The sequence below is a fragment of the Spermophilus citellus genome (genome assembly GCF_964194105.1).
Source record: "Spermophilus citellus genome assembly, chromosome: 11".
Taxonomy (NCBI): Eukaryota; Metazoa; Chordata; class Mammalia; order Rodentia; family Sciuridae; genus Spermophilus; species Spermophilus citellus.
The window spans coordinates 63,648,726-63,668,333 of record NC_138192.1 but is presented as its reverse complement, the minus strand read 5'-3'; the positions used below and the strand labels follow the sequence as shown (position 1 = coordinate 63,668,333).

Genomic DNA, 19,608 nt, shown 5'->3' with positions numbered 1-19,608 from the left:
GAAAGGCTGAAGAAATGCACAATGGGTCATGGGATACATGGATAGCCACTGGGCCCAGTCTGGTGGGTAGGGAAACCTCAGGACTGGGTCAGGGAGTTTAGCAGCCAGTCCAGGACAGACAGCTTTGGGAAACCCAGGCATGCAGGCAATGGCAGAGGACACTGCGTTGAGGACACTGTGTTGAGGACACTGTGTTGAGGACACCGAAGACTAGCATAAACAGAAGAAACCAATTGAAAAGTCTCAGAGAAGAACCAAGACAGTGTAGGCTGGAGAAATACAGTAAGGCAAAGGGAGATTTAAAAATTTTAAGGTGGGATACATGTAGATGCGGTGTCCCTTCATAAGCACATTTCAGGGATTCATTCATGAATACTGTTTGGCAGTACTTTAGAATGTAATTAGGTGTTACATTCAACTGAGAAAAAACTGCTACCTAAAGTCTCAGAAGTCAGAACTCACCTCTACCGCGCACTGCAGAATACTGAGGAGCGCTCAGTCCGACGTAGTAGGACACGCATGCGCCGAGCAGCCCTGAGGGCGGGGCCTGTTTCCGCCGGGGATTTTCCCTGGGCTGAGGCCTTGCCGGCCTCACCTGTACCTCACGTGACTTGCGCCGCCCGCCCGGCACGGTCCGCGTCTTCTCGTTCGTTGTGGTGAGCGAGGCCGTGCCCACTGACCGGCTTAGCCTTGACTACCCGCCCTCAGTGCTTCCTTGTTGGCGGCGTATGAACCTTAAGGTGTTCCGGAATCGGTTCTCAGCATACCGGACCGGACCGGGACCTCGACGGCAGGGACGCGCTGTTGTGCCGCCTCGGCTGACAGGTGCGGGTGCAAGCCCCAGCCCAGAGCAGGGCGAGTCAGCCGCGCGGTAAACGCGCGCTCCAGAGGCTGCCTCCTCCCAGAGGCCAGCCGGCTCAAGAGTTGGGCAAAACTCTTTGGTGCAAGGGAAGTAAGTCGCGGGCTTTATTTTGGGGGTGTCTGGCGCCTGTAGGGTTTGGTTTGTATTGGACGAAGATGCTTGCGTGTGTTGACCGTGGCTTGCTGAGCGAGTTTGCCCGAGGTTTAGCGTTAGCTTGACAGCTGAGCCCGGGCGGGACGCCCACACCTGTGACAGGTAGAGAGAGGTAGGCTTGAGTGCGCTTTTCAGACCTACATAGCGGGTCACCATCCTTTGCTTCTAAGGCTGTACCGCCTCACACCGCTGAGGGGGCCCGAGTGCCAGGAAGTGGTGGGAGCCAGAGTGAGTTTGGGAAATACCCTGTGTGCGCTCCCAAGTTGGGATTTGGAAGTTCTCCAGAAAGCACCACCTGATCTTCATTGCTTTCAGCGCAATAATACAGGCGATAATCTACCAGAATTTTTTTATGCTTCCTGCCCTCTCCGAGACTATTTGACCAGAAAAAGAGCCTGAACATTTGGGATAAGATGAAGATGGGGAAAGTCATCATTTTTTTAAAAAAAATTTCCTTCTTTGTTTTTAAAGTAGAGATTTCTGTAAATAAGACCAGAGAATCTTACAAGCCAAGGTTATTCTCATCCTTCAGGGCTGAATACTGCCTCTTTCTACACCATTTTTCCACTGCGAAGAACTTAAAAAAGTTTTGATGGCTTTATTTTCTAATTATATTCCACATATAGCATTTCAAGGCTAAAACTCACTTGGATTTAACAAAAAAAAAAAAATTCAACACATAGTTATTTGAACACATGATAGGGGCTGAGGCTGCTGTGGTTACAGAGTGAGCAAGATAGATTAAATGCCTCCTCAAGAACATGTTCTAGTGTCTTTGAGACAAATAATTCAACAAAATATCTGATCGCGGTAATTGCTACACTGATAATTAAAATGGGGGTGATGTCTTAGCTAAGAAAGTGGCCACTTCAGCTAGGGTAACCATTTCTGAGGAGGGACATTGAATTTGAGATTTCAGTGAGCAATAGGATCCCAATAATAGAGGAGAAATTATTTCAGCTCAAGCAAACTGCTTTATGAAAATGAAAGAATAGAATGAGTTTGGCCAGGGAGTTGAAATTTGAGAAGTTGGCAAGCAAAAATCAAATCATTTAAGGTTTTATGAGTCATGGGGAGGAGTTTGGATATTATTATTATTAGTGATGGTAGTGATACTAGGGTTTGAACCCAGGGATGCTTTGCCACTGAGCTATATCCCTAGCTCTTTTTATTTTTCTATTTTGAGACAGTATCAATAAGTTGCTGGAGGTCTCACTAATTTGTTGAAGCTGGTCTCAAACTTGAACTTTTTGATCCTCCTGCCTCAGCATCCCAAGTTGCTGGGATTACAGGCACGTGTGTGCCACCATGCCTGGCTAGATTTTATTTTAAATTCATAAATTTGTTTTTGAGTATAGTCTTTTTTTTTTTTTTGGCCACTCTTGATTTCCTTGACTTGTTCAGAATTAGTTACTCATCTCAAGTTTTTTGTACCTTACACTTTATCCGGCAAGATGACAAATCACGATAACGTGGCTTTCAACACTTAAATTTTAATTTTTGTTAGTTTTTTATGTAAATCCTACAGTTGCATGTTAAAGGCAGAGCAAATAGCCTTAGCTCCACCCAGTGGAAGGAGCAGCTGAGGCAGTGTTAAGAAAGTGAAAAATATTTTTGAGTTGAGATCTGAAATGAGGCAATGTTGAGAATTAGGGAAGGGCTTTCAAAGTTGAAATAAGTTCATGAGGTTTTGAAAGCTCAACATCCATTTGGTTTGAAGTTATTTATCAAGGTTCTTTGTCAAGAGTTGTGGAGCTTTATTGATATGACCATGGTAGGTATGCTCATCATCAGAGGTTATAGTCCTGTAAATATTTTATGTTCCTCCAAATTATCCTCATCCTAGGTAATGGATTTTCCTTCAAAAATATTAATATATTTCTTACTTTGATTTTGAGAAAATTCTTTGATTTTGACTCTTTTATATTGACTTGAGTTGCCATTATTTGTTTCCTAGGGTTATGTAACCTTTACCTATTTAAAAATTGCAGGTGGTTTTACTTTAAATAAAGAATATGGTGAAACTCATTCACACACTAGCTGATCATGGTGATGATGTCAACTTCTGTGCCTTCTCCTTGTCCCTCTTGGCTACTTGCTCCTTGGACAAAACAATTCGCCTGTACTCCTTAATTGACTTTACTGAACTGCCATACTCTCCATTGAAGTTCCACACGTATGCTGTCCACTGCTGCTGTTTCTCTCCTTCAGGACATATTTTGGCATCATGTTCAACAGATGGTACCACTGTCCTGTGGAGTACTCAAAATGGACAGACTCTGGCAGTGATGCAACAGCCGGGTGGTAGCCCCGTGAGGGTTTGCCGGTTTTCCCCAGACTCCACTTGTTTGGCATCGGGGGCAGCTGATGGAACTGTTGTTTTGTGGAATGCTAAGTCATACAAGTCATATAGGTATGAATATTTAAATCCTTTTCATTTTTAGCAAGATGTAAAAAAGCAGAAAGCAAAATATTTTAATGATCTTCTGAAGCAGGTAGTTGTCAAACAGCATAAGGAAAAAATATATTTTTAATATAGTTTTTATAATGTTATTATATCTTTATATATTTATTTGTTTATTTGCAGTGCTGAGGATCAAACCCAGTGCCTCACACATACTAGGCAAGCACTTTACCACTAAGCTACAACCCTAGCCCCAGGAATAACATGACCTATTTGTTGAAAGTAAAAACAAACAAACAAATGTTTAATATGATTCTTGTGGTAGTTTTGTTTGCCTTTGAGAGAGTTTTAAATTTCCAATATTTTTAAAGGTAAGGGTTAATCTTCTTAGACTTTTGTAGATTTTTGCTATAAGTATTAGGCAAAGAAAGTAGCCTTTTGAATTAGGCTCAGTAATTTTAGGTTTATTTTTGTCACTTATTTTCTCAATAGTAAAGTATTGGTAGGTAAATCCTGCTGAGGAGATACAGCTAGTTCCCTAGCTAGAATTCTTGCTGGGTAGATTGACCAAGCCTGGAAGAAAGAATGTAGTGACTATTTCTGCAAGGGTTGTGGGGCCAAGGGCATGACCCACCTAAAAGACTCTTTTGGGGGAAAAAAAATACATCAGTCAATTTACACTAGTGATATTATGTTGCAACTTACCAAATTAAAGCCATAAATTTTTATTTATATTAGTGTAAAATGTACTAGAAGTTACACTTTTAAGTAACATTAAATACATTAAAAATAGAGACTTTCATTCTTACTGAGTTAAAATAACCTAATGTTCCTATTCCTCCTCTTATTCCCTGTCATTCAGAGCACAAATGTCAGAAGGTCAACTGTTGCTCATTTAAGTTTAGGTGTTACGGTTTAAGAAGCTGTTGTGTTTTAAGTGGTGTTATATAAACACTTAGCTTGATGGGAAAGCATAAAAGCAAAATGTATTTTATATGAATAAAATTCATCTCATAGCCAAGGAATTTTTTTTGCACTTATTAGGTGATGACTTCTGTCTTTATAGCATATCTTCCCCAATGTATATAATTAATACTCAACTAATTGTTGGGTTCTCATCATTCTATTTTTTTCTAATTGAGAAAATAATATTGTCTGCATAGTGCTTTCCTCTTTTTCCAAGAGATGGTAATTTGTTCATAACATTTTCTTTTCAAATAAAAGCCCTGCTATTGCATCTGGGTGATTTTAACACAGAAATTGCAAGTGCTTTTGACCTCAGTAACTTGTTTTTCCATTTAAATAGTTTCATATTACTTTTTTTTTCTTTTTTTTAAAAAAAAGAACTGGGAATTGAAACCAGTGTCACTCTGCCATTTTGCTACATCCCCATTCCTTTTTTATTTTGAGATTGTCTTGTAAGTTACTTAGGCTGGCCTTGAACTTGTGATTTTTTGCCTCATCCTGTGTTGCTGGGATTACAGGAGTGTGCCATGGTACCTGGCTTCATATTACCTTTTTAAAAATATGGCTATGGTTATTGTTGATTGTAATTGCTTTTTAAAAAAGTTTTGTAGATTTTAATGTGTTCACAGTGACTTGCCAAAAGAAAGATATGGAGAGATGTGGACATTGGTTCATATTCCTATAATTTAGGCTTGAACACTTTAAGATGTTTAAATCCTCCTATAACTTTAGAAAGCACATCCCAGTTTATAACACATAAATGATACTTTTATTTCTGTAGGCATCAGGTTGCCCTTTCTCTTTGCTGAAGTAATAGCCATTTACCCTCTTTCTGTTATATTATGTTGCTGTTAGAGATTGTAATATAAAGTCAAAGATGCTCTGAAATGAAAACACACCTTTTTGCTTTTATTTCAGATGCAGTAGTGTTAAGGATGGCTCCTTGATGGCCTGTGCATTTTCTCCTAATGGAAACCTCTTTGTCACTGGCTCCTCGTGTGGAGATTTAACAGTGTGGGATGATAAAATGAGGTGTCTGCATAGTGAAAAAGCACATGATCTTGGTATAACCTGCTGCGATTTTTCTTCACAGCCAGTTTCTGGTTAGTTATTTTATCCTTTCAAGCACTAGAAATTCCTGTTTGTAATTTGTATAACTTTTTGCCCTTTCATTCATTTTCATATTGTCATTAATAAATTTGTTTCTTTTGAGGAATCATCTTTTCTCTCTTTAGATCCAAAAAACCCACTATTTTTAGTATATGTAAGGGATGAGTTATCTTGGTATAATACATTCAGATTCCTTGAATATGGCAAGTTAGAGGATTTGACCCCATTGGTTTTACTGTGATTTTTAAATACACAAGATTGATACTCAGATAGAAACGTGAAGAAGTTAAAAAGTTGGAAATGAGCTGCATTTTCCCATTTATTTATTTGATATTTCAAAAACTAACTTTTTAAAATAAAATGTTGACAACCTAATTAAAAAAAAGATTAAACAAAACTCCTGAATATAGACTCTTGGTATTAAACAGATAATTGGAAAGTTTCCCTTTTTTATTTTCATTCTGTATGTGAGAATGGAAATTCTGCTTTTGCTCTCTCCAGACTTGTTTGCAGATCAGTATTGTCCATAGCAATATAATGAGAGCCACATAGGTAAATTAAAAATTTCCTAGTAGATGGAATTAATTTGAGTAATGTATTTTTAACCCGACATATCTGTTGTATTATTTTAATAACTGATAATAGAAATTATTAAATATTTTTCCTTTTTGTACTAAGTCTTCAAAGTCTAGTGTGTATATTGTCTCACATTTCAGTTTGGACTAACTACATTTCAAATGTTCAGTACCCATATATGGCTAGTTATTATTTGTTCAGCAACTCATCCAACAGTAGATAGTATGTTTTCAGCATTCCATATTTCAAACCCATCAATGATTTAAGATATAATTAAGGTAAGATAAAGTCCCAAATCCAAAGGGCAAAGCAAGTAGGAACCTTGCATATTCTATTTCAATTTAATCTTAAATCATTCTTGGCCTCTAGAATTCTCTTTTGCCACACTGGTATTTCTTTTCTTTTTTTTTAAATTATTTTTTAGTTGTAGTTGGATACAATATCTTTATTTATTTATTTTTACGTGGTGCTGAGGATCAAACCCAGGGCCTCGTCCAGCGCTCTACTGCTGAGCTGTAACCCCAGCCCCACACTGGTATTTCTTTATTCCTTGATTTTGCTTCTAAGATTTTTCCAAGGATTTTAAATGTGACCCTTCACATGGTTTTCTCTTTAGTCATGCTTTAGCTGAAAAATCACTTCAGATGACCCCTCCCCTGCTTTTACTCTTTGCATTACATCTATCATTTTGATATAATCTTTTATTTGTATACTTTATTTTTCTTACATAGTGCTTACAAAAATCACAGTTTTTAATTACATATTTAATCATATGGGTAATTTTTTTGGTTTTAATTTTTAAAATGCGTTCTCTCTATATTGCCCAGGCTGGCCTCAAACTCCTGGGCTTAGGTAATTCTTTTGCTTCAGCCTCTTGAGTACCTGGGATTATAGGTGAACCCTATTGCTCCTGGTTTATACATGGATAATGATTAATGGCATTTTTCCTATTAGGGTATAAGTTCCATGCAGATATGGCTTGGGTCTATATTATTCATGTTGGCTGGAACACTGTGCCGTGAAATGTACATAGGCCTTGAAATCAAGGTACAGATTGGTGAGCAGTATTTCTTTCAGTTTTTCACTGAAATTTTTAATTTTTTAGCCTTTTAACATCATGTAGCAGATTAATATATTCTTTTCTACTCTTATATTAATTCCCTAATTTGATTTGTTCTTTTAATATATTGTTTTGTGCTGTTTTATTCTAAGAATAATGGCTTATTCATAACAAGAACCATTTCTTCCATCTCTGTGGGTACCTTCTCTACACCTTTTTTAAATTTTTTTTAATTGTAGAAGGACACGATACCTTTATTTTTTTATTACTTATTTTTATGTAGTGCCAATTATCGAAACCAGTGCCTCACACATACTAGGCAAGCATGCTACCACTGAGCTACAACCCCAGCCCTCTTCTTTGTATCTTGTAGGCACTCAATGAATTGTTAAAGAATTATATAAACGTGGGGACTATTTAGGTTTCTTCTTCTCTTCTCTCTCTCTCTCTCTCTCTCTCTCTCTCTCTCTCTCTCTCTCTCTCTGGTTCGGAGTGATCTGAAAGTAGATTTTCAGTGAAATACCATTATTGTAGTAGCTAGTATTTGAGTGAACTATCAGCAATTTTTGAGGTCAGGAAAGGTTCACTAAACCAGGCCAAGATTCTGAAGTAATATGCATATCCCTATCCTATCTTTACAGTGTATTTCAAAGTATACATTTCTCTCAGTATCATTTTGATCTATGTTCTTTCTTCAGTGCTTCTGTTGAAATAGATACTTGGCCTAATGTGTGCATTCTCTGAAGCAGACTGATATATACTTTAAAAATGATTATTATGGGAATTTATGGAAACTACTTACTTGAAAGATAAAGCATATAATTTTAATTTGTTAACTTGGTGTATGTTAATATCTGTAAAATTTACAACATATTGGCTCTTCCTATGAAATTTTGCTCAAATAAGGAAAAATAATCACATTTGTGCTCAAGGATAATTGATCTCTTCAGTTTTTAAGTGGCAAAGAAAAATTGATGTGTTAGTTTTTCATTGCTGTGACCAAAATACCCCTCTATGAACAACAATTATTTTGACTCATAATTTCAGAGGTTTAGTCCATAGTGGGCTGATGTCATTGCTCTGGGCCCAAGGTAAGGCAAAACATCATGGTAGAGGGGCATGGTTGAAAAATCACTGCTCCATTGTTCCTGGTGGCCAGGAAACAGAGAGAGGAGAGGAAGGGGCCATTGGGAAGATGCATCCTTTCAGGGCAAGGCCCTAGTGAACTGCCACTTCTAGCCATACCTCACCTGCCTATTGTGTTACCACCAGTTAGTCCATTCAAAGTAGGATGGACTTAATTAGGTTACAGTTCCCATAATCTAATTATTTCACCTCTGAATATTCCTGAATTAACGGAAGAACTTTTGAGGGACACCTCATATACAAACCATAACATTTGCATTGTATTATTATTAAAATTTAAATATTTTTCCTGTATATTCTAAATGTTATATTTAGATATTGAGCATTGGCATGTTTTATGTTCTATAATTTTCCATTGTCTTAGCTGAATTCTCATTACTTATGGCAACTTAGGAATTAACTACAAAGGATCTACTTAGTCAAGAAACAATGAAAAAAATAGGTGTCTTAACAAGTTACTATTAATTATTTATTGGGTAAAATGTTTCACCTTATGAAAGACTTAGAAATGATCAGGAATTGCTTACATTTGTAATCTGTGAGGAGTTATACCTTGTCTGAACCTGTGCTGCATAAACCAAAATGCTTTTGAAATGTGGAAGTCTCATGGAGTTAGAAAAACTTGCAATGAAATGGAAGTAAATTTGTTGTGTGTTAATATAGTATGTGTATTTTTAGTGAGACAGAGTCTGTAGGAAAAATTTATGTACCCAAATATGTAAATCTAATACTGTGTAATTATGTTTTATTTTATATGAGGCCAAACTGCCTCTGATGAAACTCCATCTGTGATATTAGGTGGAAATTCTAGTGAGTTAATCTAGAAGATATATTGTGATATGCTGAAATTCTCTAAGCATAAATTAGTGACTTGTTTTTAAAGTTCCAAATTTATTGGATTACTGCCCCTAAATTGTATAATACTTTCTACCAAATGAGCTGAATTGATGTTATTTTGGACTTATATAATTCTACCCTTTCCCTTGTTAAATCAATGTAAAATAAATTCTTACTGTTACTCCAACTGAATTATAGAATAGGCTTTTAAGGAACAGATTTATCAGCTGGCATCTTGCGCATGCCTGTAATCTCAGCTTCTCCGGAGGCTGAAGCAGGAGAATTGGAAGTTAAGGCCAGCCTGGACAATTTAGCAAGATCATATCTCAAAATAAAAAAAGCTGGGGATGTCCTTAAGAGTAGAACATTTGGCAAGGTGCAGTGGCACATGCTTGTAATCCCACCGATTTAGGAGGCTGAGGCAGGAGGATTGCAAGTTCCAAGTCAGTCTCAGCAATTTAGCGAGTACCTAAGCAACTTAGGAGACCCTGTCTCAAAAAGTGGGGGGTGGGAACTGGGGATGAGACTCAGTGGTTAAATGCCCCTGGCTTCAATTCCCAGTAACAACAACAACAAAAAAGTAGTAGGGCATTTGCCTAGCCTATTCTAGTATCTTGGTTCAATTCCTAGTACTTCGAAGAGGAGTGAAGGGAAGGAAATCTGGCATATCAGAAAATAGTTAAGTTGGGAATGATTAACCATGAATATTCTTAAGACTGATTCTTCTTCCCAATTTTTTTCCATTAGTGGAGACTCATAAACTCTAAAATTGAGTTGGAAGATGCCCCACTTTTTTTTTTCTTTTTTATAGTACTGGGAATTGAACCCAGGGGTGCTCTGTCAATGAGCTACATCCCCATCCCTTTTTAAACTTTTTATTTTGAGACAGGGACTAGCTAAGTCACCCAGGCTGCCCTCAAATTTGAAATCCTCCTGCCTCAGTCTCCCAAGTATCTTGAACTACAGGGGCACATCACTGGACCTGGCTAAATGTGCCCTACTTTAATGGTTCAATATTGGTGAGTTATAGTCTTAAAGGCATTTTATTATAGAAATTACAGGCTTAACATTATATAAGATACCTATTTAAAAGGAAATTCTTTAACGGATATTTTGGAATTTTTTGATTTAAATCTTTTCCCAATTCTGTGTGTTTATGTTTCAACAAATGTACTGTTTCAGGTGGAGAACAAGGACTTCAGTGTTTTCGATTGGCATCAAGTGGTCAGGATTGCCAAGTCAAAATCTGGGTTGTTTCTTTTAGCCATGTCTTAGGTATGTTTTCAAGTTTTCTCTAACATAGTTTGTGAACTGAATAAGATTTCTGTTTTACCTATTTACTTAAGGTAATCTGAAAGCAATTATAAGAAACTTTGAATCAAAATGATATATACATATGATTTAAAGTTGGATGTTCACTGCTGCTTCTAACCTGGTCCCTACCTCTGTTACACAGATTCTTATTCACCAGTTTGTATTTGATTTATTTCATCTCTTTTGGTGATTTTTTTAAACAATTTCTGTACACATTTTTACTCCCATATTTTTAAATTATTCATTGTAGTGACTGTGTTTTGGTAGTATGTGAGCTTTTTTTTTCCCCCTGCATTATCCTGTCACCTCAGGTGAGCCTTTCAGTGTCAAAGCTTATTTTGTTCAGTTTTGGAATATGCTCTTCCTTAATGTTATTTCTTTAATGATGCCCTTTCTGCTTTTCTCTGTTTATAACTCCCAACAGTTGAACTAGACCTCCTGAATTGATTCTCTATGTCTGCCCTGACCCTCTCCCATTTCTCTCCTAATCTGTTTATTTACTTTTTGGAAAAAGTTCTGAGAATTTTCTTTTAACCTTCTTTTGAATTTTTATCTCATTAACCATATTTTCAAATTCTAAAAGTTCATCTTTACTCTTTATAGCATCTTTTTTATGAGTGTGAAATCTTGAAGCTGTGAATTAGTAGTCTTTTTTGTTAAGTTCCCTTCTGTTTCCTGATCATCTCTGTTTGCTCTTTGACTTTTTTTTTTTTTTTTTTGCTTACCTTGATCTTTCTCATTCATATTAGCTTCTTCAAATGGTTGGTGATCCTTAGTATTCTATTTCCATTTAAGAATTGAACAGTAAGGCCGGGCACGGTGGAGTTTGCCTTTAATTCTAGAGTTTGGAAGGCTGAGAGAGGAGGATTATAAGTTGAAGGCCTGCCTGGGAATTTAGCAAGACCCTCTCTCAAAATAACATAGAAAATGGACTGAGGATATAATTGAGTGGTAGAGCACCCCTGGCTTCAATCCTCAGAACCAAAATAAGAAAAGAGCAATTGGACAGTAAAATGTTCAGATACTCTGTGCCCATGCATTTGTTGTTGCTGGCTTCTCTTTAGGATGAAGACATGGGTAATTGGCTCTTAAGGTGAAGGGGTGGAAGGCAAAGAGGGTGGAGGTCTTTGTGGGCTCTCGGTGCAACCATTATTTGTCTTGGATTTTGCTTGGGAGGTTAAGCAGCTGGCTTTTGTGTTGGCCCTGTGGGATCGGATTAGGGAGGAACTGGAGGCAGACACTGATTGCTCATGTGCAGACTTTCAGTTAAATTTTTTTGTTTCCAAGTTTATATCTGTCATTCTGATTTTTTTTTTTTTTTCTGGCTGCTGATAGCTAAGTCTTGAGGGGTTTTCTAGAACAAAACAACTTTCTTCTCTAGTTATAGCCTCCTCCCTTTGTACTCTGTGCTGTTATTCCTCTATACTGCCTCATCAATTATTCTGCTTTTGGCCTTCCCAAAATTGGTTTCACTTTCTAGTTTGCTGATGGCCTCCTTACCAATTCTCTTCATCCATGTACATTTATGTCTTTATTACTTTATTCATTATTTTTTTAATGGAGACTGAAATTTTGTGGTCACTTGGCCATCTTGATTCAGATGCCCCAAATTGTTTTATTATTTGTTACCTAATAGGCTTTAGTTGAATCACAAACTACATTTCTGTCATTCATAATTATACTAGTATGTTGAGAATGGCTTATTAAGAAAGAAATACATTTCCTTTTCAGTGGAAATTTATTTATTGCCTCTTAGGTTGCCTGTAGTAATCCTTTTAGTTTATGTCCTATTGGTGAGGATGAAATTTCCTTTACTTTCTGGTCTCTCCTAACTCTTTCTTCTGCCTCTTTCTGTACAGAGTGAAATTCTGGTAAGAAACAATAAATACAGTAATGTATATGAGCTTTCCAATTACACTTATCCTGACTAACTGTTCAAAAGAAAAGCTTTTATTTCACACATTCTAAAACATTTTTACAGTAACTTTTTAAAAAGTATAACAAGCTGGACATAGTAGCTCATGCCTGCAGTCTTAGCTACTTGGAACACTGAGGCAGGAGGATGTAAGTTTGAGACCAGCCTGGGCAATTTAGCAAGACCCTATCTCAGAACTTCTGGGATGTAGCTCAGTGGTAGAAGGCCCCAGGTTCAGTCTCCACTACAACAAACAAAACAAAGTACATGTAACAGTATATAAATGTGTAGTTAAAGCCTTTTTATTGAGAAATTATGTGCATCTTAGTTTAATTTCTTATTTGTGGGGAGGAGTAGTTAGAAATATGGTTGTATAAATGTCAATGTAAATCATTAGGGTCATATTGCAAGTTTTCTAGTCTTCATCTGATTTATACCTTGATATTTTTCCTGTATTAGTTAAAATGAAAGGCTTTTGAAATTCACTGTATTTCTAGCACATAGTACTGGTGCCTTTAATGCCCGAATCTGCTCTTCCAGGTAAATAGTTTTTTCTCCTGTTTTGAGCTTGAAAATTTTATCTGCTTTAATAAGCTTTTGTTAAATTAAATGCTTGATATCCTCCTTAGGAACCATTAACACTTCAAAGCAGGTTTTATTATGTCTGATATATTTATAAATTTCACTTTTTTCTTTGCTCCTGGGGTGGGCAAAGTGAAATTTATAAATATATCAGACATAATAAAACCTTCTTAATTATTTTTATAGTTTGTCACTAAAACATTGAATTTCCTTAGTTTATGTTTTTAAAGGTAAGAGTTGTGATATTTATTTTCAGTAATTCTATAAAGCATAAAAAGGATTTCAGGGTTAACCATACCTGTAGGAGTGTTACAGATATGTTAGAACTATAAGAAAATCATTATTGGTTATTGTTACTTACAGAATAGGAAAATATTTTGCTGATGTGAGATTTTACAAAATTATAAGCATTGGATTTCTTAGTCCTTTGGAAAATTTACATGTTTTCTTTTTAAAATTGTTTCTGGTATAGCTTAAATGTTTAAAAATAATTTGGTAGTTATAAAATTACCCTGTCTAGCCTTTGCTGAGCACATCATTTTTCAATTCATTATTGAGATTTTTGAAGCCTCTTAATCACATTGCATTCCAGTTATTTGCTTAAATGTGTCAATATCTGAGCTGCACGAGGATTTTTAATTTTTGTGTATTTTAGGTGTTTAAAGATTATTGAATAAATAGGTGAAATAGTGTTGACTTAAAAATAAATTCTAAGCATGGTCAGCTTGTTAATTTTTCTCACTTCATTAATTGCAGGCTTTGAATTAAAGTATAAAAGTACATTGAGTGGGCACTGTGCTCCTGTTCTGGCTTGTGCTTTTTCCCATGATGGGCAGATGCTAGTCTCGGGGTAAGCTCTTTAATATTCTTAAACCATATGATATAAAATGGAACATATAATCAGAAAAGCACATAAAGCATAAAAGGATAGCTTGATGAATTATTGTGATACCTACGTGTATAACCATGACTTGGGTCAAGAAATCAAATATTGCTGGTTCTACTCTAGAAACCCTCTCCTTCTAGTGTTCTTTTCTGACTACAGTACCTGAGGTTGTAGAAAGTACTGCTTTTTTCTTTTAAAACTGTTTTAAAACAAATCATACCATGTGAATTATTTTGTTTTTTTTTTTTTTTTTTTATTGGTTGTTCACAACATTACAAAGCTCTTGACATATTATATTTCATACATTAGATTGACATGGGTTATGAACTCCCAATTTTACCCCAAATGCAGATTGCAGAATCACGTCAGTTACACATCCACAATTTTACATAATGCCATATTAGTGACTGTTGTATTCTGCTACCTTTCCTATCCCCTACTATCCCCCCTCCCCTCCCCTCCCATCTTCTCTCTCTACCCCATCTACTGTAATTCATTTCTCTCTTTGTTTATTTTCCCATTCCCCTCACAACCTCTTATATGTAATTTTGTTTAGCAATGAGTGTCTCCCTTCATTTCCATGCAATTTCCCTTTTCTCTCCCTTTCCCTCCCATCTCAAGTCTCTGTTTAATGTTACTCTTTTCTTCCTACTCTTCCTCCCTGCTCTGTTCATACTTGCTCTCATTATATCAAAGAAGACATTTGGTATCTGTTTTTTAGGGTTTGGCTAGCTTCACTAAGCATAATCTGCTCTAATGCCATCCATTTCCCTGAAAATTCTATGATTTTGTCATTTTTTATTGCTGCATAGTACTCCATTGTGTATAGATGCCACATTTTTTTTATCCATTCGTCTATTGAAGGGCATCTGGGTTGGTTCCACAGTCTAGCTATTGTGAATTGTGCTGCTATGAACATCGATGTGGCAGTGTCCCTGTAGCATGCTCTTTTAAGGTCTTCAGGGAATAGTCCGAGAAGGGCAATAGCAGGGTCAAATGGTGGTTCCATTCCCAGCTTTCCCAGGAATCTCCAAACTGCTTTCCAAATTGGCCGCACCAATTTGCAGTCCCACCAGCAATGTACAAGTGTACCCTTTTCTCCACATCCTCGCCAGCACTTGTTGTTGTTTGAATTCATAGTGGCTGCCAATCTTACTGGAGTGAGATGGTATCTTAGGGTGGTTTTGATTTGCATTTCTCTGACTGCTAGAGATGGAGAGCATTTTTTCATGTACTTGTTGATTGATTGTATATCCTCCTCTGAGAAGTGTCTGTTCAGGTCCTTGGCCCATTTGTTGATTGGGTTATTTGTTATCTTATTGTCTAGTTTTTTGAGTTCTTTGTATACTCTGGATATTAGGGCTCTATCTGAAGTGTGAGGAGTAAAAATTCGTTCCCAGGATGTAGGCTCCCTATTTACCTCTCTTATTGTTTCTTTTGCTGAAAAAAAACTTTTAAGTTTAATTAAGTCCCATTTGTTGATTCTAGTTGTTAACTCTTGTGCTATGGGTGTCCTATTAAGGAATTTGGAGCCCGACCCCACAATCTGTAGATCTGAGCCAACTTTATCTTCTATCAGACGCAGAGTTTCTGATTTGATATCAAGCTCCTTGATCCATTTTGAGTTAACTTTTGTGCATGGCGAGAGAAAGGGATTCAGTTTCATTTTGTTGCATATGGATTTCCAGTTTTCCCAACACCATTTGTTGAAGATGCTATCCTTCCTCCATTGCATGCTTATGGCCCTTTATCAAATATAAGATAGTTGTAACTTTGTGGGTTAGTCTCTGTGTCCTCTATTTTATACCATTGGTCCACCCGCCTGTTTTGGTACCAGTACCATGCTGTTTTTGTCACTATTGCTCTGTAATATAGTTTGAAATCTGGTATCGCTATACCGCCTGATTCACTCTTTCTGCTTAGAATTGCTTTTGCTATTCTGGGTCTTTTATTTTTCCATATGAATTTCATGATTGCTTTATCTATTTCTACAAGAAATGCCGTTGGGATTTTGATTGGCATTGCATTAAATCTATAAAGAACTTTTGGTAATATCGCCATTTTGATGATGTTTGTTCTGCCTATCCATGAACAGGGTATATTTTTCCATCTTCTAAGATCTTCTTCTACTTCTCTCTTTAGGGTTCTGTAGTTTTCATTGTATAAATCTTTCACCTCTTTTGTTAGGTTGATTCCCAAGTATCTTATTTTTTTTGAGGATATTGTGAATGGAGTGTTTTTCCTCATTTCCATTTCAGAAGTTTTGTTGCTGATATACAGAAATGCCTTTGATTTATGCGTGTTGATTTTATATCCTGCCACTTTGCTGAATTCATTTATTAGTTCTAGTAGTTTCTTTGTAGACCCTTTTGGGTCTTCTAGGTATAGAATCATGTCATCTGCAAATAGTGATAATTTAAGTTCTTCTTTTCCAATTTTTATGCCTTTAATTTCTTTCGTCTGTCTAATTGCTCTGGCCAGTGTTTCGAGAACTATATTGAATAGAAGTGGAGATAGAGGGCATCCCTGTCTTGTTCCGGATTTTAGAGGGAATGCCTTCAACTTTCCTCCATTCAGAATGATGCTAGCCTGAGGCTTAGCATAGATAGCTTTTACAATGTCAAGGTAAGTTCCTGTTATCCCTAGTTTTTCTAATGTTTTGAACATAAAGGCATGCTGTACTTTGTCGAATGCTTTCTCTGCATCTATCGAGATGATCATATGGTTCTTATCTTTAAGTCTATTGATGTGGTGAATAACATTTATTGATTTCCGTATGTTGAACCATCCTTGCATCCCAGGGATGAATCCTACTTGATCATGGTGCACTATTTTTTTGATGTGTTTTTGTATTCGATTCGCCAGAATTTTATTGAGGATTTTTGCATCTAGGTTCATTAGAGATATTGGTCTGTAGTTTTCTTTCTTTGAGGTGTCTTTGTCTGGTTTCGGGATCAGGGTGATGTTGGCCTCATAGAATGAATTTGGAAGAGCTCCCTCTTTTTCTATTTCCTGAAATAACTTGAAAAGTATTGGTATTAATTCTTCTTTAAAGGTTTTGTAAAACTCCGCTGTATACCCATCCGGTCCTGGGCTTTTCTTGGTTGGTAGTCTTTTGATGGCTTCTTCAATTTCATCTATTGATATTGGTCTGTTCAGATTGTCTATATCCTCCTGACTCAGTCTGGGCAAATCATATGACTTAAGAAATTTATCGATGTCTTCACTATCCTCTATTTTATTGGAATATAGATTTTCAAAATAATTTCTAATTGTCTTCTGTATTTCTGTAGCATCTGTTGTAATATTGCCTTTTTCATCCCGTATGTTAGTAATTTGAGTTCTCTCTCTTCTTCTCTTCGTTAGCATGGCTAAAGGTCTGTCGATCTTATTTATTTTTTCGAAGAACCAACTTTTAGTTTTGTTAATTTTTTCAATAGTTTCTTTTGTTTCAATTTCATTAATTTCCGCTCTGATTTTAATTATTTCTTGCCTTCTGCTACATTTGCTGTTGTTTTGCTCTTCCTTTTCTAGGGCTTTGAGTTGGAGTGTGAGCTCATTTATTTGTTGGTTTCTTCTTTTTTTGAGGAATGACCACCAGGCGATGAACTTTCCTCTTAAAACTGCTTTCATTGTGTCCCATAGATTCCGATATGTTGTGTCTGTATTTTCGTTTATCTCTAAGAATTTTTTGATTTCCTCCTTTATGTCTTCTGTAACCCATTGATCATTCAGTAACATATTGTTCATTTTCCATGTGATGTAGGATTTTTCCTTCCTTCTTTTATCATTGATTTCCAGTTTCATTCCATTATGATCAGATAAAATGCATGGTATTATCCCCACCCCTTTATATTTACTGAGGTTTGCCCTATGGCATAATATATGGTCTATTTTTGAGAAGGATCCATGTGCTGCTGAGAAGAAAGTATATCCATTTGATGATGGTTGATATATTCTATATAAGTCAGTTAAGTCTAGGTTATTGATTGTGGTATTGAGTTCTATAGTTTCTTTATTTAACTTTTGTTTGGAGGATCTGTCCAATGGTGAGAGAGGTGTGTTGAAGTCTCCCATAATTATTGTGTTGTGGTCTATTTGATTCTTGAATTTGAGGAGAATTTGTTTTGTGAATGTCGCAGCACCATTGTTTGGTGCGTAAATATTGATAATTGTTATGTCTTGTTGGTGAATGGTTCCTTTTAACAGTATATAATGACCTTCTTTATCCCTTTTGATTAACTTAGTCTTGAAGTCGATTTTATTCGATATGAGGATGGCCACCCCTGCTTGCTTACGAGGACCATGTGCGTGGTATATTTTTTCCCATCCTTTCACCTTCAGCCTGTGTATGTCTTTTCCCATCAGATGTGTCTCCTGGAGGCAGCATATTGTTGGATTTATTTTTTTAATCCATGATACCAGCCTATGTCGCTTTATTGGAGAGTTTAAGCCATTAACATTCAGAGTTACTATTGATATGTGGTTTGAACTTCCATCCATGTTTGATTGTTTATCCTTTTTTTAAAAAAAAAAAAAAATTTAGTTTGTCTCTCCATGATTGTCTTTCCCCTTGCCCTCTGTCTTTACTGCGGCACTTCCCACTGATGGTTTTGGTTTTTGTTTTTCATTTCTTCCTCGTGTAGTGTTTTGCTCAAAATGCTTTGCAATGCTGGTTTTCTGGCTGCAAATTCTTTTAACTTTTGTTTATCATGAAAGATTTTTATTTCGTTGTCATACCTGAAGCTTAATTTTGCTGGATACAGAATTCTTGGTTGGCATCCATTGTCTTTCAGTGTTTGAAATACATTGTTCCATGACCTTCTTGCTGTCAGTGTCTGTGATGAAAAATCCGTGGTTAACCGTATTGGTTTACCCCTAAATGTAATCTGTCTCCTTTCTCTTGTAGCTTTTAATATTTTCTCTTTGTTCTGTATATTGGATATCTTCATAACAATGTGTCTTGGCGTTGGTCTACTGTGATTTTGTGTGCTCGGTGTCCTGTATGCATCTTCAATTTGTATATCTGTTTCCTTTTTTATTTCTGGAAAGTTTTCTGTAATTATTTCCTTCAGTAAGTTTCTCATTCCCTTGGTTTGAATCTCTGTACCTTCTTCTATCCCGATGACTCGCAAGTTCGGTTTCTTAATGTTATCCCATAATTCTTGGATGTTTTTCTCGTGATTTTTTACCAGCCTTTCTGAGTTGGCTAGACTCTTTTCAAGATGGTGTATTTTGTCTTCATTATCTGATGTTCTGGTTTCTACTTGCTCCACTCTGTTAGTGATACTCTCAATTGAGTTTTTAATTTGGTTTATCGTTTCCTTCATTTCTAGAATTATTGTTTGATTATTTTTTATAGACTCTATCTCCTGATAAAGATGCTTAACTTCTTCTTTTATCTGTTTGTGAAATGCATTCTCAATGTGTTCTTTCGCTGCTTGAATTTGCTGTCTTGTATCCTCTTTAAGGTTCCATTCCATCTGTCTTAGGTGTTCCTTGAGTTCTTTATATGACCATTTTTCTGATGACTCTAGGTCCTCCTGAATATTTAGGCTGTCCTGCGTTGTTTGTACTCCTTTTCTTCCTTGTTTTTTGAAGCTGCTCATGTTGTTTTTTGTTCTGTTTGACTGCTGAGTTACTGTTTACTCCTATAAATTAGTTTGATGCTTGGGAGGAAAGGTATTTGAAGGGAAGGGAAGAAGTCTCTAAAGAGAATGGGAGTAGGCAGGTAGAATTCAAGAAAAAAGGGGGGATAAGAAAAATGAGAAGACTAAAGAAGAAAAAGAATAGGAAC

General features: G+C 36.3%; 1 protein-coding gene across 4 annotated transcripts in view; it reads left to right on the top strand.

The window, feature by feature from the left end:
* Window positions 1–550: 550 nt before the first annotated feature.
* Window positions 551–19,608, top strand: part of WDSUB1 (WD repeat, sterile alpha motif and U-box domain containing 1) — a 51,209-nt gene continuing 32,151 nt past the window's right edge. For 3 of the 4 annotated variants that reach the window (XR_014018008.1, XM_081261244.1, XM_081261242.1), the window contains exons 1-5: window positions 551–952; window positions 3,007–3,428; window positions 5,304–5,488; window positions 10,297–10,389; window positions 13,682–13,775. Coding sequence is in view for 3 of the 4 variants with exons in the window: in XM_081261244.1 (XP_081117370.1) it covers window positions 3,031–3,428; window positions 5,304–5,488; window positions 10,297–10,389; window positions 13,682–13,775 (770 nt within the window). In the remaining variant the exon portion in view is untranslated. The remainder of the gene's footprint in view (window positions 953–3,006; window positions 3,429–5,303; window positions 5,489–10,296; window positions 10,390–13,681; window positions 13,776–19,608) is intronic. The other variant, XM_081261243.1, reaches the window with a different exon arrangement.